The sequence below is a fragment of the Psilocybe cubensis genome, chromosome 7 (genome assembly GCF_017499595.1).
Source record: "Psilocybe cubensis strain MGC-MH-2018 chromosome 7, whole genome shotgun sequence".
NCBI classification, from domain to species: domain Eukaryota; kingdom Fungi; phylum Basidiomycota; class Agaricomycetes; order Agaricales; family Agrocybaceae; genus Psilocybe; species Psilocybe cubensis.
In genome coordinates this window covers 2,405,618-2,428,104 of record NC_063005.1, presented here as the reverse complement: position 1 = coordinate 2,428,104, position 22,487 = coordinate 2,405,618, and the positions used below count along the sequence as shown (strand labels likewise).

The window sequence follows — 22,487 nt, the reverse complement described above, 5'->3', positions numbered from 1 at the left end:
TAAGGCTTCAAAATGCTTGAACGCCGTGAAGCGCTAAAAAACCTTACGCCAACTGACGAGTTTCGTTTGTATGACAGAGGAATTGGCTTGGGCGTTTACCTTCGCTCCCCCCCTGAAGAATGTGTGCCACCCCGAAGGGCCTAGATTCGGATTGCAAAATTCTGGACTATGTACGGTAAAAGGAATAACTAATGACTCTATAGTCGCTATGATTCTACAATTCAGGATGATTGGGCTATGAAAACCCAGTGGATGTCAGTTAGGAAGGAAAGGAAACAAATATAAGCGATATGCTACAACGATTAATTACAGAGCGGCGATGAACGGGCGGGAAGCGATAGCGTAGTATTCAGAACATGTGGGAAGTAGGTTTCTAATTAGAGTGTTGATAAATAACTACTGGAAGTGAATAAAACATCAGTGGTGTTCAATGGAGTGGTAACGAACACTCACCAGTAGTCAGAGGTTACCGGCCAGGATTTACTTATAGGTTAAAAAAAAGGCTGAGAGGGCAGGAAGGTCGTTCGAACCAGCGTCCGTATATCCTTGACGTCGGGAACCATTGAATTTTAAAACAACAACCGGTCCACACCAGGGCTTATCGGCTGCGTTGGAAGTAATATGCGATATGGCACGGTTGATGGGACTTCCTTTGGTGAGGAGATTGGGCGCATACCACACATGAAGAGGGAATCTTAGTGGCTCCTTATTCAACCCTTCCGTGAGTACGAGGTGCGCGACTTCGTTTCTGTCGAAATATGAATCCAACATCGGGATTGGGCAAACGCCCTGAGAGGCTTTTGGAGAGGGTCGGCAGCTAATAGTGACTATTCGCGGGCGTTCTATTATCACCGTGTTATTCATTAAAACGGACGCGAAAGTGTCTGCTCACGCACCTTCCTCCGGTGCGAATAGAATCGCTGACACGGAGACAAATTGTGGCTCAGCAGGTGGCGGAGTAGCGATCATATTGACGTTATATGAGGTATGGGGGCCCGCTGCCGGAATGCACTCTCTCCGATGACGGGGCCAATCCTGTACAGTTTACAAATCAGAAAAGCAATGTTTATAAGAGAAGGCAAGCACACTAACGCTGCTGATATGCTCTGGCGAGCAGTACCAAGCGCTCTGGCATCGGCTGCACCACATAGAGGTGGGTCGGCAGCATAGCGTACAGGGGTGGTTGATGAGTGGCGCTGCGTGCATTTTGTCAATGGGTGAAGAAGAAGGATAGGTAGCGAAGGTCGAGATATGCCACAAAGTTACTATTCTCGACAAGATGTTGTCCCCCTTTAATATGCGGAGAGTTGAAAGGGTTGATTGCAGAATCGGTCCGCTTGATTTATGTGTGCGAATAGCTTGAAACTATACGATGACTATGTTCGGTCAAGACCATATTGGAATCGCGATTCACGATCCACATATTACCGAGATCAACTCTAGAAGGTAAGATTTGAACGGGGACAAACAGGTTCAGGCACCATTTGCGCTGAGTGGTCCCCCCGTGGAATTTGGAATTGGCGAGAACGATCGGGATCAATAACATCACTGTCGGAAAGACAATTCAACAAACGTCAAGAGAAGCTGTCGTTTAATTCTTCTCATTGAGCGCTTGAGGTCGGATTGAAGTCATAAACCTTTCCATGGTCTCAGAACGGTGAATAAGCGGTGAAGGGTAAAAAAGGTGGTCAACGTGGCCTGGATACCACTCCTGACAATGCTAAAAATAGCTATGTACATTTGACACTCCATCCAACAACAAGTTGAAGTAACGAATTCAATGACTCAATTGTGTCAATAACTCCACTCAGATTGCCTGAAAAAATCACGCCTTTCTGATTTATGCTATGAGTTTCTCTTATTTTGAAGTGGTTTTTGGACATACAGGATAGTTCGAACAAGCAAGTGAGAAATCTTTATAAAATATATATTTATTGCCATGTGACTATGTCACAGCTCTCCAATATCTATTATATTTTTCGGGGGTCGGAGACGGCCATGCCGTATTTGTTTCCGATTGGTGTGACTACTTCGTCACGCACAAACACCTTCGCCAGTTCAACTTCCAACTGCATACCAAATCTCACCTATTAACGAAAATAGCCAAAGATGTCCGACGATGAGATGAATATTGACGATAGTAGGCTCTATTAAACTTCCATATCTTTGGTTGTCATTGATAAAATCTCTACGAAAGTGGCTTCGGGTGGTGCAGTAAGGAGAAGAGGCAGAGGTTTCCAAAATACTGGAGGTGCGATCAATCCTGCGTTTATTAACGCGTCCAATTTGGCTCATCTTATGGTGTTTGCTAGGAAACGAAGAGAATGTAACAGCAGAACCAACCTATGATCGCGTGGAGAGTACACAGGCCAAGGATTCCGATACCAGGGCAGCGCGATGTTCGTGTTTCCCTCTCTAAATATGTTGCATTTTTGCTGAAGTTGGGCGCAGCTGTAGAAGGATGGATTGTTCTCGTGACCAATGTTCACGAAGAGGCCACAGAAGAGGATGTACAAGACAAGTTTGCAGAGTTTGGAGAGATTAAGAACTTACATCTCAATCTTGATCGTCGAACCGGTTATGTCAAGGTCCGTTCTTCACCTGATGAAACCCATGGAACTCCAACTGAGTTTCTGTATTGCTAGGGATATGCTCTGGTGGAATATGAGACTATGACAGAGGCACAGGCTGCTATTGATGGTGCATCGGGAACACCGTTGCTTGAACAAGTATTGCAATGTGACTATGCTTTCGTTCGACCACCGCCCTCTGGACCTAAAAAGGGCAGGCCTGCTCGAGGACGTAGCGCCAGCCCAAGTCGAAGAAGATAACTAGAATATATGTTCATGGAATGTCTCTGTCTTTCTTCTGCTCGATATTTTCTCGACAACAGGTTGTAATATGTCAACCTTTGAAAATCCATGAATCGTCCACGCTCCTCAGAGGTTGCAATGTCAGAAATAGTGTAGTTAAAATTGCTGGCGTGGGTCTCAAAGCAGTCAATCTGCAGGTCGAATTGCAGCTAGCCGCAAATTCTTCAGGTCTCTTTGTTTGTCCGCGCACCGAGCATGTCATTGAAAGCTTTTGAGCTGGCTGTAGAATTGTTCTCACGCTGTCTCTTCCGCCTCCTTCACCCTCCAATACGATCTCGCGTGTTCTTCGTTGCATACATCATGCCCGGTGTCGCACACTCTGATAGTGGGGACTCCAATGCAGTTGGTCCTGACTCCAAAATCAAGCCGGACGCCAGTGACGCCGAGTCTGGCTCTGATGCAGGCTCTGAAGGGGGTTCTGAATACGAAATCGAAGAGGTTTTAGACGCGAAACGCGGCTATTTCCCAGATGTATGTACTCTGAAATCAGTTGTTTTACTTACACTGAGCTCAAATACGCGTTCTTGCGCGGTTTAGGGTCGAATGGGCTACTATGTCAAGTGGAAGGGCTATGGTTCGGAGGATAATAGTTGGGTGGATGAAGTCGACGCGGTGTAAGTTCAAAAACACAATTCGTCGAGACGTACGTTCTTACCGTGATATAGCAACGCCAAAGATCTTGTCGATGAATTTTGGCGCAAAAATCCTAAGAAACAGAAGAAATTATTGAACGCAAAGCTCGCGGAAAAAAAGTCTCCAAAGAAAGGCAGGAAGTCAGTCGCATCCGAAGAGGTCTCTGACTCTGAGGACGCTTTGACTTCCAAGAAGCGTGGGCGTAAATCGACGTCTCAGAAACCGGATCCAGATGATATGGACGTAGACGAAATAGAACAACCCCCGAAGAAGGCCAGGATTTCAACCCAAAACTCAAAATCGAAGATGCAGATGGTCAAATCTTCATCCCCAGAATCAGAAACACCAATTATAGGAAACATGAAGCAATATATGGGCTTGAAGAGTTGGGAAGGCTTGGTAAAGACTGTGGACACTGTTGAGAAGGCTTCCGAGTCCTCGAACAGTTTGGTTATTTATTTTACACTGTAAGCGTTCGGTCATTGTCGATGGGCGAGTAATAACCGTTGTACATTCTAGCAACACCGGGGAGAAAGTCATGGAAGCTTCAACAATCTGCAAAGAGCGCTTTCCTCAAAAGGTTAGAAAATATGCACTTTTCCCATACCAAGATCCCTGACAAGATTTCAGCTGATTGAATTCTACGAATCCAATTTGAGGTGGAAAACTGTTGAAGATGCAACATACGATTAAACACAGCTCACCGAACCAAAACATTCTTTCCATTTTCCTTGTCATTGGAGCTATATGTGTCGATTAACCCTGGCTGGCTTCCTTTTCTTTTGATTGGTCCTTTCTTCTCGAGAAAACCTGTCAATGCGACTCCGTCTAGCAGATGCTGACCGAGAAGCGTATCTACGCCTTTGTATTTTATCCCTAAAGCCTACCATCTTGTTCCATAACTCAACTTTAACGATTCCTTCTTTCGTAGGATTTGAACTCCTTATCTGTTCATAAGTACCGCAGTTTTCTTGTGTCTGTCCACCCGACTAATTATTTCACCCGCAATAGCAACTTCTTTGCGGAATTGTACATGTTTGCATCCCATTTGTTAGATAATTGCGCGACCAAGATTCAGGACTCTGGCTATAGAAGACCAGGCCAATGAAATCTCTCGAGTCTGCTTCCGTTTATTTATCGCTTCCAGGTCTCCCACTGGCACAACAAATATGTTTCATCAATTCAATGGAACACCACTGTTCACACGTTCTCACTATATGAGAAAGTCGTCAAAAGTGGTGCACGTAAGGGTTTTCTCCAAACTGCCAAGCTGCCACGGGCTTTGAGGCTAGGGCAGCCTTTGTCACTACTGTTGAATACGAGACGGGTACCGCGCTCAGCAACTCCGGCTTGTCGGCCCTCGATGCCTCCGACGACGGCCATAGTCCTTGAGGTTATCATGTACTCATTACGAATCCTTACACATGGAATCGCTTGTGCCGAAGAATAGGTTGCAACTCCTTCGTTAACGTGGCACTTCGTGGCAGTGACGGTAGACAAATAACATCTTGATTGAACCCCACCAGGGTCCTCTGCGCAATGACGGCACATGGGCACGAGAGAGTGGCTTTGATATCCACCTATTCTGTTCGGTTGCTCATTCAGGACGGAACACGTTTTACGGGCAGGGATGATTTAGCCGAACCTGAATTTACATTTCATGTGCACTAATCTAAGAGACAGATCAACCCCCCTTAGACTTATTGAGATGTGGGCGCCGAAAGCCTGAAATATCATGGCTAGAGGTTATACTCGATTTTACAAAGTATCGCAGAAACGGTTTTCGACTCGCTGCAGAGTCGTTCTCGTTGACTTGCACATTGATGATCATTGATATCTGCGCAGCCGTACTTTACAGTTAAGGAACGTCATAACGTGCCTAACCAAGAATTAAGCAGGCACAGTCGAGCAGACTACTGGCAGTAACTCCAAAAACATTCTGAGGTACGTATCGATAGACATGGGGAGTTACGGTGGGACTGAGAGGGCTTGTCGGTGGCCGCGCGTCATGACCTCTCTCTGACAGCAGGAAAACGAACTCGCTTCTGAAGATTTGTGATTGCTGATCCATGTTACCAACATAGCGTGTCTCGTCCAGTATCCATTTGCTAGTAAAGAGGCAATAAACCCAGCCATAAGAGTTAATCATTCCAGATGCCCGATGTCGAATATTTATAGATTGAGGAGCACAAGTCAGTGATAGACTCTAAAATTTTGAAATATAGTTCCAACGGTGTAATCAGAAGTAAATAGGCCTTGAGTGCTCGAGTACTTGAGATGTTATGTAGGCCAACAAAACTGCTTGAAATCGATATAAATTCTCATATCAGGATCCGCAATGTCGACGGCCGACTTCAATGCTCGGATAGATACCCGTTGATTCCGCTTTTGTAGATTGAGAGTTTTGACTGTTTTGACATAAAACACTCCAGACCCCACAGAAAGCTCAACAATCTAGCCAGACGCGTCATAGTCTGACGATGAAAGGTTTAATACTCCTGGAACACCGGCAAGCAAGGTAAGAAAAGAAAAAAATTGTGTTATACGTCGGCGTAGATTCTTCAAATTATAGCACAAAGATATGGGGCTAGATGCACCATAGAAATGCCTATTAGGTCCGGATTATTGCAATCTGGCATAAAGCTATCAAGGTGTTATTGTAACTGATCAAGTCTTTCAATTGTCATTTACAATTTCTGACATGTATCCATTTGTGCCAAACTAGACCAGTGTTCATTGGTAGTATCCAACGGTGCCGTAGTTGTCTAGATAAAGATCAATGCTGGAAGACCAAGTGGAGGATGATGTAAAAAAGGCGTGCAAAAAGAGCACAGTCATATGTCTGTTTTAGAAATCAGGAGCATCCGAGCGAGCGTAAATAGCAGAATTCTGATATTCATGAACAGACAATTTTTGCCTTAATTGAATATTCCGACGACCCGAAATCTGGAGGAGTAAATGAGAGCAAAGGAGTAGGCGCAACGTCAGAAGACACAGATAATGAAAATATAAAGCTGCATGACATGTCTAGACACTGTTGGATATCGCATTATTGCAAGTTATGGAAAACGGACACCCCTTTTCAGTCTGCTTTGGTCAGGAAAAAGAGATCGCTCAAATTGGACTCACATGGAGCTATATCCCAGTGAGGATTGTTCTATATAAACGCCAGTTGAGCTAGTTTACATCGGTTCGGTATGGAACTTACCCAACAGATGTCGACCTGACAAACCCGTCATCCTATGATTAAAAGTGGTGAAGATTGTAGCAAGTCGTTGTCAGGGGACTAACGATCCCCTCACCCGTTCCGGTGGATAAGACAGGTTCGTGGGAAGACGGCGGAAAGACATCAACGCCAAATCAAAATCCTTACGTACTATTGGTGCCGTGACTTGCACCTTCAAGATTTGCGCCAGTGCCGCCAAGATGCCGCTGGTCACCTAAGTATCTTGACACAGCCATGCTTCAGTCATAGATTTTTCAACGACAATCAAGAGGTATTCTCGTAGAAACGCGACAAGATACTGGGGCGAGGTAACTTTTCCTAAAGGGCGACGCTACGTATTTTATAATGTATGGGCATACATTTGAAGTTCTCAACGAAAGAACAACTTGAATTTTCCAAGTCTTTGGGGGTCTCTTTGGGCCCGGTGGATGATGTGAACATCCGTCTTTATGTGGATTGAAACATGGACCGATCCATATTAAAATTGTAAAAAATTAATAGTAACACAAAGCGGAAGATAAATCCAGATAGACTTGACGACTCTGCGTTCGTATGGCACGTCAAACGCAGTCAGTGACATGTGCAGTCGTTTATGCCTTAGATCAGCCCTTGAATTCTCCTTAGATTCATTGTGTACGCATTTGTTTAGCACTCATTTCACCATTACTACAGACGCCGTCGACGATGCCGTTACAGGTAGGGTTCAAAATTTTTGATATGCAAACATCCTAACTGATTTACGATTCATATTGCCAGGACTGAAGGATCTTTGGATTACTTACACCTTCATATTGTAGACGTAATTGCCATAGAATGTTTCTCACCCCGTCAATTATACCATATCACGATAGGTATTTGGTAAAGCTTCTCTTTCTTCAATCTTGAGCTGAGGCAATAACTGAAATCGAGAAAGCGTATGTAATAGCAGGGGGTTTCTTCTCTAGCTCTGTAAATGGAGTGCGATTATGAGATCAATCCTAGTCTTACAATATGACCGCTATAATATCAAAAGAACTACCGAGATAGTCAGTCAAGTTTACTGTGAAAGCTGAACACAGTGCCAAGAGAAGTAGGTGCAAGCAGCACAGCACGGGTCATCCACTGTACTTTCGATCGAAACAACCCTGCGTTGTACAGTTGGAGTCTTTTTTACCGATAGACTCGGTATCTGACTCGTTGACATTTGGTAGACTATGAACGTTGTGTTTTACAAATTTACGGAGCTGCACTCTCTCTGTTTGACACAGGGCTAACTAGAACCATAAATAACTTGTGTCTGTCTCGCGAGGTTCGCGTGGCAACTAGTAGTAAAATGTCGTTCCGGGCCACTGACTGTTTATTTATGGTCACCGGTGTAAGAATCTGCGTGGCAACAAATTAAGTTAACCCGAGCAAAAATGGTTTCATCAGTACTCTTGAAAATAGATGAAGTCATAAAACAGAGATGCAACAATAAAACGGCTGTAACACAACGAAAGTGTCATAATTCGACGCGTACCAATGCTTTGAACAAGTCACGAATTGAAAGATGTATAATGCCCTTTTTAAGAAGTGTGTGGTGTGTTCCGCTTTTGCCATTCTTGGCGAGGGACACAAAAACGAAGAAACCGTCATCAGGACATGGGCATGCTCAGTCTCGCTGGCTGAAGTTGAGCGATCTCGCAATGCTTATATAAACGTACAATTTTCAAGTAACATCCGGAAACCCATGGTCCATAGGATAGTGCGTAGTGATAACGGGGCACAGTTTTTTGGTTATCTCAAAAAGTTGACAAAGGTCCCAGGCAAGAGTCCTTTTGGGGCTATACGGTACCTCTAGAGCTTAAAACTCATCCACATTCTGTTCCAGACCGAATGCGAATCGTGTAAGACACGGAGAGCACATAATACTAGTTGTTAGTGGCTTATTCAGTTCTTCCCGGTTCCCTACCAGAGTAAATTTTGCAGGATCAGATTGTCAGACTTGAAGGAATGTTACATGACGAATGAATGTGTTACTTATCGGGCTATAGAAAATCAGTCGATCGCAGTATTCATCAAGGAGATCATAGACATCTGCTTGCTGTTTCGCCAACATGGGGCGGCATTAGCTGCGGTAAAAATTTCGACTGGGCGCCATCGTGGCTATGCCTTTGCGCTCACTTGAGAGGTTAAAATTGTAACCCACTAACTGACCGTGTTCTGCGCTAAGTTCGTGTTTAACGCACAACCTAGTATTAATGGTGGCGTACATCTCACAGGGGAATGCGCTGCGTACCAAACATCAATCAGGCGCTGCATGAATAAATAGGCGTTAAGGAATACCAATTATACTACACACACTAGTGGCAGCAAAAATTATCTGAGATACAGTACTTTGGTCACGTCAATAAAAATAAGCCCTCTATGCCATATAGAGGCGTCAACAGCCCGATCTAAAGTTCCTCATGAACGTGTTCCACGGGGACGTCCTTGAGCGCCTGCTCGATCTGCACCTTATCTTTCCCAATAACCACTTTACTAGCGTCAAACGTAGTTGAGTCTTCCTTTGTCGGCACGCTCGGATCGATAGGTAAGATATGCACTTCGTCGTCCTTGCCTTGATTTTCAGAATCTCCGCCAACAGCATCAGAGCGAATCTTGACGACTCCGGCACCTTCGGTTTTCTTCTTCAATCCTAAATCACCGAAGTCGACCCCTCGCAGATCATCTCTCCTAACCTGGCCGTCGTTAACAACAAAGAATCCACTATCATCTTCTTCCGCCTGCCCAAGACCAACGCTATACACCTTCATTGCATCGCCGCGAATGCTTCCTAGAGCTACTTGGAAGCCGGCGACAACGTCCTGCATGTCAAGATCAAGGCTGTCCAACAGGGGCATAATGGGATCACGTGGCGCGTTCTCGAGGGTGTTGTTCTGCATGCCATATGCCGTTTGTTCGAAGGCTTCAGACATACGCGCGATATTGTGGTACTGTTGCCAGTCGTCGTAAGTTACATCCTCGAGCCAAGCATAATCTAGACCAAGGTCAGCTTGTGCAGTCTCTGCGAGGTTTTTGATACGATGAGCAGCACTGCGGACCTGGAAAAATTAAGCGCGTTTAGTAAGGCGAGTAACACTTTAGTTGAAAAACAAGTCAAAAAACGGACCTCCTCTCCCTCTTTTTCGCGCATACCCATATACCATTGATGGATCTCGGCTTGGAACTGACGCGTTCGTTCGGAAAACTTCTCTTCAACTTTGGATAGGACAATCTCCCACTTTTCTTTTTCTGCCTTCGCTATGGTCTTCTTTGCAGAAAATTCGTCCTGGTACGCCGCAATTTTGTCCTCAATGGTGATATCTTCAACCTTTTGTTGTTCTTTAGATATCTTCCACGCTCCACTCCGTGCTTCAGCTTTTTTAAGATAACTTTCAAGCCCTTTCAAAAACTTCTCGCCGTCCTTTTGAAGATTATCAAGTGCGCCTTGCCCCTTCATGGTTTGAAATTCAGCGGCCTTAAGGTCTCTCCATTCTTCCAGAGTTTTACCAAGGGCCACAGTCTCGTTGGCAATGGCCTCGTCCAAACGGGCAAACCATTCGTTATGTCGATCAACAATTTCAGAACGTTTAGCAGCAATTGCCGCTAGGACATCTTCGGAACGTTGCTTGGGTGTGACATCCTCTTGAAGGGAAATAGTGGTTTCGACCTGATCTTCGGGGACGCTATCCGATTCTACTCCCAAGTCATTCAAAAACGCGTCCAGATCAATTTCTTCTTCAGCATCAACATCTGAAGGCGTTGGCGCTGATGTGATTGGTTCCGAAATTGTGATAGGATCGACAGATTCTTCCTCAGGTATGGGTGCCGGTGCATCGGATACAACTGATTCCTTCACTTCTTTTGGAATATTTCCAGCCTCGGTTGCAGCAGTGACCGTGCCAGCATGGGCAGGAGCACTGGCTTCATCTTCAGCGGCTTCCTGAGGAGTTGGGGTCGGTGGCTCAGCTGCAGGCACGTTATCAGTACCAGAGTTTATGGTAGCAGAAGGTGTGGGCATAACAGTACTGGAAGTGGCAGGGGTAGCTGACGTAGGCTCTTCAATAGATTCGGCGGTTTCTTGAGTAGATGAAATTTTGGGCTCTGTAGGCTCACTGAGATTTGTGATTGTCGGTGTAGCTGGCGTAGCAAGATCTGTCCCTTCGGCGACTTTGTCCCAAATCTTCCGGACATGAGGGTCAACATAAGTGCGTCGTAAACCGCCGACCTCCTTAGTTGCTTTTTTGAGTTGATTCCCTCCGACCTCAAGGAATTTGCATGTAAGCTTCCTAAGCTGTTTGAGATATTGAATAATCACTGGACGCGCTATGGCCCATCCAGTAACAATACGAGGGTGTGCGTGTGTCTTGTAGGCCTCGAAAGTTTTCACAGAGGTGACATAGGCGGTCCTAGTGGCGTGTTTGACGTAGGGTTGAACCTTGATCACATATGGTTTGACATTGGCCGCGTAGATAGTGTGAATATATCGTTGAACCTTTACAGACTGGATATGCAAAGGATTTGCAACGTAAAATCTGTAATACAATTTGGTCTGTTCAATCACAGGTAGTAACCGTGGATGAACATATTTGTTGTATCGGGGGATAACGGCCTTGACCCAGTATGGCTTCAGCGTTTCGGTGTACAGTGGCACTAACGTGTCAACCCAGACACTTCTTGCCACGGAGACCGTGCGTACAATGTAGGGTTTGACGGTTGTGATTGAGCGAGAAACAGGGGTAATGTAGGGCTGGATATGTGGCTGAACCTGTGCAACGTAGGGCTCTGCAACAGAGTGTGCAAAGGATAAGCCGCTCTTGAGTGGTGGAAGTACATAAGGGTCGAGAACATGGGTTCGGTATGTGGCCAATGATCGACACAGACGATTTGGATCATGCGAAAGCGTATCGGAGGGTGAATATGGTAAAAGAGGGTTTGGCCTACACGCGTAGAATGCGTAGATGACGAATATAGACAGAGAAAGGGCGAAAAGTCGATCTAGAAGAGACTTTGATTTTCGTTTCTACAATGCCAAGTGATATCAGATAAAAACATGTAACATTCATTACAACGTGAGATTGCACCTTTGCTTTTGGTTTTTCAGCTTTGGCTTTAGAAGAGTTTTTCTGAGACTAGGGTCAAATGATACGTGTTAGGTTTAAATTCTACGTCACGGATATGAACACGAACATCAATCCCAGTGTGTCCATTCTGCGTCGTGGTTTGCTTGGTCGCGTTCTTGGTTGCTTTCTTTGTAGGCACAGGCTGTGTCGAAGACGAACGAGATATCGCTGGAAGAACAGGAACAGAAGGCTGCTTGCGGTTGACCACCATGGTGGTGAAGTAGTAGTGTGGCAGCAAAGGTTACTCTGGACTCCAACATTTGACGACACCGACGTGGAAACATCACTCGCTTTCTGTTTGTTGATGCTTGCAATTGGATCCGTGTCACCATGCAACGTGATCCTTCTTTCACAGTTCACTCAAAGTTCACCCTTACCAAATTTCGAGACACTGGTATAACATTCGAACAGATAAGATACGAAGGCGGATGAATGGAAGCAAAGCCTTATAATATCCAAGTGCTGCTCAGGCTGGTGCCTTGAAGCAAGCTGTCGGGCGCTTGTGGCCGCTGAGCATGGTGTCAGAGACCGAAGCGGTCACGAGACTTTCTCCGCGGACCGGAAGGTATACTCCGGTGGCGAAACTGTACTATATGGCCTCATGGTGGTTGCCCTCAGGATGTTTTCCACCACCACCTACGCCAGGCGACACAGGCAGAGAAACAAGAACAATATCGGTATAGGCATAACAGATATTGATGTACCTGAACCCAACGGCAAGCACCATTCCATCTCATCATCTCCACCCAAAAAGCGCCGTCGGTCCCTCCCAGAGGACACAAAAATAAACGGCAAACCTCGAAAAAAATCGAAATCGTCACAGACGGTGCATATATGCGCATTTTCGTAGGCTATATTGACACTAATATATGTCCGCAGAAGCTAGCATCTCCTTTGATGTCTGTTCACTCGTTCCAGACACCCCTGCCTACTTTCCATACCCTGAGTCAGGTTTACAAGCTGCCGTCATCGAGCCCGAAAGATACACCTGGGCTTTTGTCACCTGTTCCTGTTGTCTCTCAAGCCACCCTCACTAGTTCCAAAAAGTTGAAGGAAAACCAACCCCGAAGGTCTGCAAAAGGGAACAAAACATGGCGGACCTCAAAGCACGGAGATTCGTGCGTTATTTCTCAGTCTCTCCCTGATAATCAATGACATTCCTTCAAAGCTCCAAAACCCTCAGGTCCTCTGTGACGCTCCCGTCTGGATCCTTTTGTCCTGATGATGCTTCCGGGCCTGCCCTACATAACCATCCATATACACATGATAGGTCCAGATCAACTTCTCGTTCCTCTTCCAATTCTTCAACAATCAGTACAACTCTGAAAGATTCCCAGAAATTTTACTCAACTTTAAAATACTCTCAATCCTTGACTTCGCTTAAACTCGACGGTAGATCGAAAAGAAGACAGAATCGAAAGCACAAATTCAGCAAAACCAAGCGCTCAATTTTGCCTTTGGCCAGTCCATTTGTGTCCCGTTCATCGTCCCCCGCAAAGGCATTCGACAACGCGCATATATCTGAAGAAAGTTTCTCCATTCCAGCTTCTGATTACAGTGCGATGGGGCCTCCTCCTCTGCATAGCGAAATTGGTGTTGGTCCAATGGATTCAGAATCAGATATGCGCACTGGATTCTCGAACGCCTTTTTGGATCAAAATATACCGGTTCGCCAGCACCGTAATACATCTGGCCGTCCAACGCAGGGTGCACGGAATACATCTCCATATAAGATGGCCAAATCGGTGTCTCGTCTCCAGCGCGAAAATATAGTATCAAAATTTAAGCCAAAATCACAGTTGGGCATTGAGATTGATGCTCTGGTTCCTGCTTTGGAACAGGTTCGCAATGTTCAGAAGCGCAGAAAAGCCGAGGAGAAGCACAGAGCTTCATCAGGACGAGAACGTCGTACATCTGCTCCGAGTACAGTACAGTTGCCTCGCCCGCAGCAAAAGTCTGTCGTTGGCACCGCCGCTTCTCGGCCAATAGGCGGAGCATCGTCCCACGACGAAGGACTCGCCATGCCTCGAAAAATTTGGCTGGGAACAGGACTAGACATTGTTGTGGACTCTAGATCATATCATGCCCATGGTAAATTATCGTCTGGCGAGGGTGAGGAACAAGGACATTTTTCTCAAAGGAGTCATAGTCCTTTGGAGTGGATGCAAACACGTGGGAGCATCGACTTCAATAGACCGCCTTCTCAAATGTCATTCGACAGCGGTTATAGGTTTGAATACCCTGATGTGGAGGCTATCGACGGCTTCACTTCATCTGAGGAAGACATGGATGAAGACGACAGGTTGGGACGGGAGGAGGAGGGCGGAAAACATGGGCGAACTGTTACCCGGGGTAGGGCGCCTATCGCAACAGGGAGGGATACTCACCGTCTTGGTGTTCCTTTTAGCATGGACATGGCGTCTGCGCTTTCAAAATTTGGAGATGATGTGCTGGCAATGTCAACACCCTTTAAAGATGCTCTTGTTGATATGAAATTGAAGGCCAACGGCAAGCCTCGGGCTCGGCTGGATTTGGCGGATAACGGGTATGAGACTGATCTCAACGTGGTGGCCAGTGTCAAGAAGCGGAGGCTGGAGCAAGGGAAGCAGAAATCATATGAGCATGGAAGCACACCTATATTTCGGACGTCATCCCTGCCGAACCTCAAGTCCAGTCCACCCGACAGTACGACAGTGTCGTCGTCGCTAGGACTTGGGTCCTCTGCTCATATTGGATTTAAAAGGTGGATTGCCTTACAGGCTGGCGAAGCGAAAGGCGAAGTAGCAGAAGAGAGGGATGAAGACGAGAATGGTGAGAAAGATATGGACCTGACTGGCAACGATTCTGCAGCGATGGTCTTGACCGTGGAAGCGACGCTAGCCAGCAAACCAAAAAGAAGACAAGATATGACATCCTGGATTACTGATAGCATCATCTCTCCACCGACGGGTTACATGCAATGGGCGATCAAAAAGGGCGGTGACCGAGAAAGTGTTACAAACTCAGACGGGGATACAGATGCAAGAAGTATTCAGGGATCTGAAGGAATGAATCAACATCGTAGCGGCCAAATTCTCGGGCAACTACATATGAATTTGGACAGTGGAAAGAAAGGCGAAGATGTGGTAGATGAAACTACTTGTGGAGGGCAAACCTTGGAAACCCGAGGCGAAACGACGGCACAACAAGTTCAGTGTGAGCTGAGGCTCTCCAACGAGTCTTCAGAGAACACAGCAACGTCAGCTGCTCAAGAGCATGTTCACAACTCCGCCAACACGAAGAGAACTCGGTCTGGGACAATTGTACCTATTAATGCGCCTATACCTCCAGGAACCCGAAGAACTCGCGGTGGGACGATCGTAGGTCCCTTGCCGGTTGCTGCGCCGACGAGTCCTCTTCCTTCAGTCCCTATCGGTAAATCAAAAATCGGGCAGGACTCTGGGGTTATCCCTGACGTCGGAGCCGCCGCGACTCGGAGGTCGAGAAGTGGGACTATCACCGCTGCCGGTTCGGTTGGTATAGTTGATGAACGAACGAGGGGCGGTTCAGTTCAACGCTTGAATGGGAAGGCGACAGCATCTTTTTTAGATGGTGATCATATTATTTCGAACCAACAACAGCGGTTTGGCGATGCAGTTCATGATCGCCACAATGATACGGAGCAGGATGTACCCGGGATCGAGGCATCCGCCAATGAATATCAAGCCCAGATGGTCGAGGAGTACGAGACTGACATTGAGTGCTATGTCGACTCCATGTATCTTCCCCCCTTGACATCGTCTCCCGACCCGATCGATTTCCTCAGGTTCGCCAGTATCGTGGAAGAGGATGAAGATAATTTTACGGAGTTTGGGTCGGCTCTTGGCACCATCGGTACCAAAGAGATAGCATGGCGTGTTGCCGAGGACCCACCTTCTCCAGAGGTCGTCAAAAAGCGGGGTAATAAGATTTTCAGGGGTATGGGCTTTGGCGGAGGGAAAGGCTGGTCGTTGACAAGGAGGTCCGGCGGAAGGAAACAAAAGGCCCAGCACAAAAAGGCTAAATTTACGGATGATATCGCAGATGGAGAGGAAGCAGATGAAGAGATCAATCGAAATGGAGATACAGAAATGAGCGACGATGAACTACTGCTTTTGCCTGGGGCCATGGGAGAGTTGGGCCAGCTGAGATGACGTCTACATCTGCAGGGTTTGTTTTCCTTCTCATATAAGGTTTCTTCATGGTGATTTCATTATTTTTACTCGCGCTCTCGGTACCGCTCACCTGCCCTTCTTTCATCTTACTAGGAACCTTTACGGAGACATTTGGCAGATCGTGTTCATCGATGACATGGATCTAGCCTCCATTTCTGGTACTGGACCTACAAGTGACTCAGTTATTCTGCTTGGCTCTCGATGGTTTTTGTTGTATCTGTTATCTGGCTTGTGCACGTGGCTACTACTTCTCTCTGTATACGTTTATGCTTCTTGGGCTCGCGATTCTTACTCTTCTCGGATTGCTCTGTTTTGATGAACATGAAATTCTGTGTCTTGCGCTGGGAAATTATTTTTACACTTGGAAGCTCTCTGGATGTCGGTTCTGCATGACATTGCTTGCTCTTTTACTCAGCCTGTTTGCGCCGCTTCTTATCGCTTTGATTCTCGTTTGTCCGTACTGCTCTGCTACCTCTCAGGTGTATTTGAAATTCGAAATTACCCGCCTTTTACGCTTTCTGGCTAGATTGGTTCTTAATGATGATTGCCGCTTAATACTATGTTGACCCTGATTATAACGAATACTTTTCCCTTGGCTTCGGCAATCTTTGCTCCCTCCACTATCGTGCCCACATGTCCAAACAAGGATCAACTCGTCAAACCTTTTTACTGCCTCAATTTTGCCGATAAACCTTAGGTGCGTCATGTCATACAAAATGTATGGTTCAGGAATAACTGAAATTAACATGCCGTTTAATGGCAACTAGAATTGACCATCAGGTGGATTCGATACTATTACCATGCAAACGACATAGACCGTCGTCCTTGGTTTGTATAGATTCCCAGGTATCATTTGCGTCATTCTTTTCGGACTAGTTAGGGAAGTATACTGGATTGGGTTTCGGTTGATACGACAACGTTTCCGTTGCGAAACCGATCACCCAAAGCTGGAAAGGGCTTGAACCTGGAAATAGACAGGGTTTTGTCTTGCAATGTGTGGGTGCATGTGGTCCAAGGTGGTGTACGTTAGTTGATGGATCGGCGGCGGCGTTAGCAATACATGCTACAAACTACATTCATCAATCTTAGCAACTGCAGACTTCACCATGTATCACCATCTAAATCAACAGCGGGTGAATTGACGTGGGTTGAAAGCTATGGGAGCCGTAGATCACACGACTTTAGTTTCATGACGTGCAAAAATCATTCTAACAACCGCTCTGAGGGCGCCATGCAAACTGGAACCTTAAAAAGAACTGACTACTTCGACAATAAATGACTGACGAAGAGTGTTAATGGAACTCCAGAAGTCACTACATATACCTCGACTTAGCGGCAGTCTCTAGATAGGGACACAGTCTTATACGCCAATGATTAATATATTTGACCATGGCCAATGATACCTGTGTGCAAATGGTATCCCCCTGAATTGATATTGTTTGCAGTGTCACATCTTGAATTTCCTGTTGGATATTTCGGCCATCGAGTAATTCCCTCCCGAATGTTTCGGGAATTCCGGACAAAAGAACAGTCACACCGTTTACTGAAATATTTTGGTACCCCCTTAACCAGGAGGTTTTATTAATCCAAGGAAACCGGTGGAGAAATTGTCATCAAGAATCAAAATAACCATGTTGACCACCCATCAGTATTCCCAGAATTAAATTATGCATCGAAAACTAATTTATAGAAGGTGGTATTTAGACGATATGGGGTGAACTAACGTCATGAATGACTCTAATGGAAATAAGTTGGGAGAGACTGTCACTTCGAGTTTGTCAGGGTAATCCTTGGATCTGGCTTGGGTCAGAGATACCATGTATATCAGAAAGCCTTGTTTCGAGGAGACCTGATCGCGCATCGTGATATTCTATATCTATTGGCCTCAATTTGGCAGGCTTGTGGGCCTCGGCCCAACCCAAAGTACAAAAGGTTGATAAACAAGAGCCTGAGGCTCGGTATTTCGTAGGAGCCATCCCCGCATTTCACGCCTAGGGCGTTTCTGTATCAGTTAAATCGCATACAATTTAATGTTGTCACTATACAATGATTCTAATAAACACTCTTAACACACCTTATGGCAAGACGAACTACCCAAATGAAACGTCTCATTGACGAAGTGTTGTTGTGATATCATATGTCAGCCGAAAACAGTTGTGATTTTACATCTCCGAATCCAATCATTTCATTGAATCCATCTGACTAGAATCAAGAATAAACTCGACCTACTCTATCTATTTTTTATATATGTATACACTGCTACTGAGGGCGCTGTTTAGCTGTCAATGGATTTTTAAATCATCGGAGTCGACACGCTCAGGCGCCGCTGAGATCAATATACGACAGTAAAACAATGTATCAGTTTGCTAAATGTCGGCAACAAGGATAAAAGGACTCCCAAAGTGGAAACATAATCATAGCGCCGAAATTTCGGGTGCCAACAATGGGGTATGGCTGAGTCTTGAGGCAAAATGATGACTTGACAAGCAATGAGTTGATTGGTTCAGCTGTTAAGAGGGACGGAAAATGTGAGGGGTTGTCAAAAATGGGGTTCAATAACTTTTGATTATTCCTTGTTAGCCAAAGCCCCCTTGAGCCCGTCCGTGCCACGACAACTTGGAGTGGTATCGATTTCCTCCGAAGATTTCATGCTCAATGTTGTTCTGCAGATACGTCGGGAAACTGGTGATAACTGGGGATATGTAGTATGTTGTCAGTGATGGTTAAAGTATTAATCCAAGTACCGAAATTCAATTTCCGATAACAGTGTTCTTGAGATTACACCGGTTTCCACAAGTTGGATCAAGAGTATAACTAGTAAACTACCTTATTAGCAGAGGTCTAAGGCTTCGGGCATTGTAGGGCGAATTCGTGAGCAATGTGACACATATAGTTGTTGCGAACTTGTTGGGTAAGAACTCCGGATGTGTCAGTCGTTTCAACGACTTGTACGTAGGTAAATGTTGGGAAAATGAATACAATCGCCTCGAGATAGACATCACGTCGGGTTCATTCCAGGAATTTGCCATCTACAACCATAGTTCGTTAGCGCCGATTTCGTGGTAAGACAAATGGCGCACTGCCGGATTTGTAGACTAATGCTCTCCGCCGACCTGCTTTCACAGGAACTGCCTCCTGGTAACTGGTCATATCGAGTTGTGTATGCAAATTGACTGGGACCCAGATATCACTGTGCTGCAAAGGGTTATTTTTGGACTGCACAGAATATTTTTGATCAAGTTGGAACTACGCCATACCGGAGTGCCCATGTCATTTCGGCCGTCGAACGCAATGATCGTTCAAGCGGAAAACACCATCAGATACATGTGTCTTCCTAGACATTTTTGACACGGTCCGCAGTCCCGATGGTACAATTGTTTTCCACTTGCCAGTAAAATTGAACCTTAGCCAATGGGGAAGCGGTGCAGCGACAGAGCGAGCTACAAAGTGAGTTGTTCAACGAAAAGAAAAAACTGACTGTGAAAGAAAGTCAACCCATGAAAATAACAAGGCAAGGTGACTCACAATTTAATTGGAACGTCGCAAGGATTTTGCCATTATTGGTCGTCTAGTCTTATCAATACCAAAAAACGGCCATGAGATCATCATTTCGTATCACGACGGCCGGACTCGAGTAAGTCATCCTTGTAAACGCACCTGGAAGTGGCCACTGCCCAGCCCCCAACACAAGGGAAAACGATAAATTGAGATGATGGAGTATTCCACTATCCTGCACGACGGCGTGTGATTTGCGACGATAAAAGATTAAGAATAGCTCTGCCATCGAAAGGTGAACTAACAGACAGATAATTGCGACCAGAACTCGCAATGAATTGCGGTGATCGTGTCTAGCCGTGCCAACCTACCGTCGGGGGGTTGGCGAGGAAGCGAAAGGCTGAAACAATCAAGCAAAAACAGAGTCACATCCGGTGGATAGCAACAGCAATGACCCACATTGCTCAGAAAACGTGCGATTCAGGTTAAGGTGGTCATGGGCGTTTGGATGATGTCCTCGCTTGTCGGTGATCATATGGACCATACGCAACGGTGTCGCAGCTTGTGGATCGATCTATTGAGATTTTAACGTTATAAAACGTTATAAGCAAATCAGGGAACTCGGGGGGAAAAATAGCCGCAAATGGATAATAAAGTTGGGAAGTCACCTATTAGACCCCTGGGACGTATGATTCAAGGGAGATGGCTAGGCGCCTTCATCATTGATACTAATAGATAATTACAGCACGGAAAGTCGCCGAATTGATATGTCATCACGGCGCCGCGCTTGTTGGGCCAACAAACGCCATTGTGATGATGCAAATAGGCATGATTAGGCACCCAAAGTGCTTTAAGACTATCGGTTCATACGCCCGAGAGTGACGTGAGAGGTCTGAGAGAGAAAGATTTTATTATTATTTGAGATCAGTCAGAATCGCTGCGAAATATTGTAAAGTGAAAAATAAAAGGAATAATTCTCACATATTGCTTGCCTATTTTCTGATCTCTGCAGGGGGGTGCGGATCCAAAACATAAATATCTGGAGCCAATAAGATTTGTAAAATGCATAGGATGCCTCAAGCAACTGAAAGGAGCCAATAATTGTTTCAAGTAGGATATTTTCTCTTGCTGTTGTTAATCTTGGGGGGTCGATTACTGCTCATGTTCAGGATAATTTAATAGAAACAGTCTGCGTCGCATTATGCGTATTACAAGGGCACTCACAATATTCATTCAGATAGATGCACAAGCATTAAAGTATGCAGTTACTGAAGAAAGGGGTGACCATCCATCTCAGCGTAGCGAATCGAGAAGTATCAGAGTAGCCAATGACTCACACAATAGACAGGTATCAAAGGTGTGACCGATAAAATCCGAGGACAGCATCAGGAACCCACAAAGCCCAAAGATGCAAGTAGTACTCACGAGCCTATCGGTGTGTTGATAAGGCAAGGCTAAGTAAAAAACATATTTCACATGAACGGGCAAGACGGGTGACTGACTTTAGAAATGTGAGAAAGCTGTAACAAGCACACCATGCTGATTTTCCAACAGTATTACTTACAATCACTACGAATCAGTAGTTGTATTCCAATGAGTAGACGTGTTGCTTTTCTCTTTGCCAAAGAGTAACTAGAACAGAATGTTGCTTGGGGCATCTTTACATTCCGCGTTCGAGATTTCCGTGAAGCCAAGTGCAGCGCTTATATACCAGCGCTCAGAGTCATCAAAGCCACAGCTTGCCACAATATCCTGTGCAGTGTTCGTCGCATGATGGAGTAAAAAACGATGGATAGACGTTATCTGAGAATTTGTTTCAACAACACCAATGCATATGTGAGCGTCGGGAAATCAATCGGTATGCAATGCAGATTATACAACCGATATTTAAACCTAGATGAAATTTGCTAGGAATAGGAAATTAAACATTGGGTTATACTTACCGTTCTATGCAACTGGACGGGAAACAGAGATGACATTAGTATTTCCAGTAAAAGACAAGATAAAATTACAACAAAAACAGCATCCTGGAATGCAGCTTTCGAGATAGAATCAGAAATACACGGGTAAATGAAAGTGCAATCAAGTAAGTTGTAGACTGTGGTGAGAGGGCATATCAAAAGGAGCACTTCAAGGTATATCGACGATTGTCCAGGACTCGGAGGGTCATGCATTGGCTGCTTGGACCGGAAAGCAAAAGAACAAACGGCAAATACGCGATAGGCCTGCCGTAAAGTGTGAATCTAAAGCCGGGTAATAGCTTTAGAGTCCATTGGCATTCCTATTATAATTGTGATTATGAGATCAGGACAGTTCTGGGCAATGCAATAGAACTACCAACCTGAAGGGTCGATGCCATTACTCGCCAATATACGATTATGTCGAATAAGTCTAGCTTGGTCGAAGCTGTTAATAGAAGTTGGAGTGAGTTGTGGGATGAGTGTAGACTTTGGCCATTATGCATTTACTTAACACGCTCCCGCCTCATGATTTCCAGCACTTCCTGTGTACCCCGCTCATCCAAACCCATGCGACTATCGCCATCTCGAATATTGGCCTCAATATCGAAGTCGGAAGACGTCATTCCTAGTCCAACCTGTTCAGAGAAGGTTGACAGAGGTGTATAATTGCTGAGTTTGGGGAACATGGACCTGACACGGTCAGGAAGATATGGGGTTAAGTAAGTGCGGTAACGATATGTCACTATCATGCGTAATTAGCCTTGCAGGCGTTTGAGGATGGGCATATGGACTTACGCATGACCAGCAAGGACAGAAAGGCCACCAGGGAGATGTAGAACAACATGTTATCGTTTGTGGGTGGGTCTTATAGTAAGAAATACAAAGCAAAGTTACCTTGGACACAATGGAAGGTTCCACTGCATCAGCCGTTAAACGGGCACGTGATTCTCTGTAAACGTGGGCTTGGCACAATGGCCCATAGG

At 45.5% G+C, this 22,487-nt stretch overlaps 5 protein-coding genes across 5 annotated transcripts; 2 read left to right on the top strand and 3 right to left on the bottom strand.

The window, feature by feature from the left end:
* Positions 1–306: 306 nt before the first annotated feature.
* Positions 307–969, bottom strand: JR316_0008296 (uncharacterized protein; the record flags this gene model as incomplete). Its single annotated transcript, XM_047894011.1, has 3 exons — positions 307–373; positions 485–842; positions 897–969. 3 exons carry the CDS (start codon positions 967–969, stop codon positions 307–309), a joined length of 498 nt encoding a protein of 165 aa, XP_047747326.1.
* A 1,140-nt stretch (positions 970–2,109) lies between these two features.
* Positions 2,110–4,199, top strand: JR316_0008295 (RNA-binding protein 8A; the record flags this gene model as incomplete). The annotated part of the gene is made up of 10 exons (XM_047894010.1): positions 2,110–2,140; positions 2,198–2,251; positions 2,313–2,399; positions 2,452–2,588; positions 2,646–2,817; positions 3,082–3,344; positions 3,411–3,487; positions 3,539–3,973; positions 4,026–4,086; positions 4,137–4,199. 10 exons carry the CDS (start codon positions 2,110–2,112, stop codon positions 4,197–4,199), a joined length of 1,380 nt encoding a protein of 459 aa, XP_047747325.1.
* A 4,947-nt stretch (positions 4,200–9,146) lies between these two features.
* On the bottom strand, positions 9,147–12,066 carry JR316_0008294 (uncharacterized protein; the record flags this gene model as incomplete). The annotated part of the gene is made up of 4 exons (XM_047894009.1): positions 9,147–9,794; positions 9,863–11,755; positions 11,817–11,864; positions 11,923–12,066. 4 exons carry the CDS (start codon positions 12,064–12,066, stop codon positions 9,147–9,149), a joined length of 2,733 nt encoding a protein of 910 aa, XP_047747324.1.
* Positions 12,067–12,456: 390 nt separating this feature from the next.
* On the top strand, positions 12,457–16,027 carry JR316_0008293 (uncharacterized protein; the record flags this gene model as incomplete). The annotated part of the gene is made up of 3 exons (XM_047894008.1): positions 12,457–12,681; positions 12,735–12,973; positions 13,024–16,027. The coding sequence occupies 3 exons, from the start codon at positions 12,457–12,459 to the stop codon at positions 16,025–16,027; spliced, it is 3,468 nt and encodes a 1,155-aa protein (XP_047747323.1).
* Positions 16,028–21,786: 5,759 nt separating this feature from the next.
* Positions 21,787–22,348, bottom strand: JR316_0008292 (UPF0357 protein; the record flags this gene model as incomplete). The annotated part of the gene is made up of 4 exons (XM_047894007.1): positions 21,787–21,824; positions 21,885–21,949; positions 22,012–22,246; positions 22,300–22,348. The coding sequence occupies 4 exons, from the start codon at positions 22,346–22,348 to the stop codon at positions 21,787–21,789; spliced, it is 387 nt and encodes a 128-aa protein (XP_047747322.1).
* Positions 22,349–22,487: the final 139 nt, after the last annotated feature.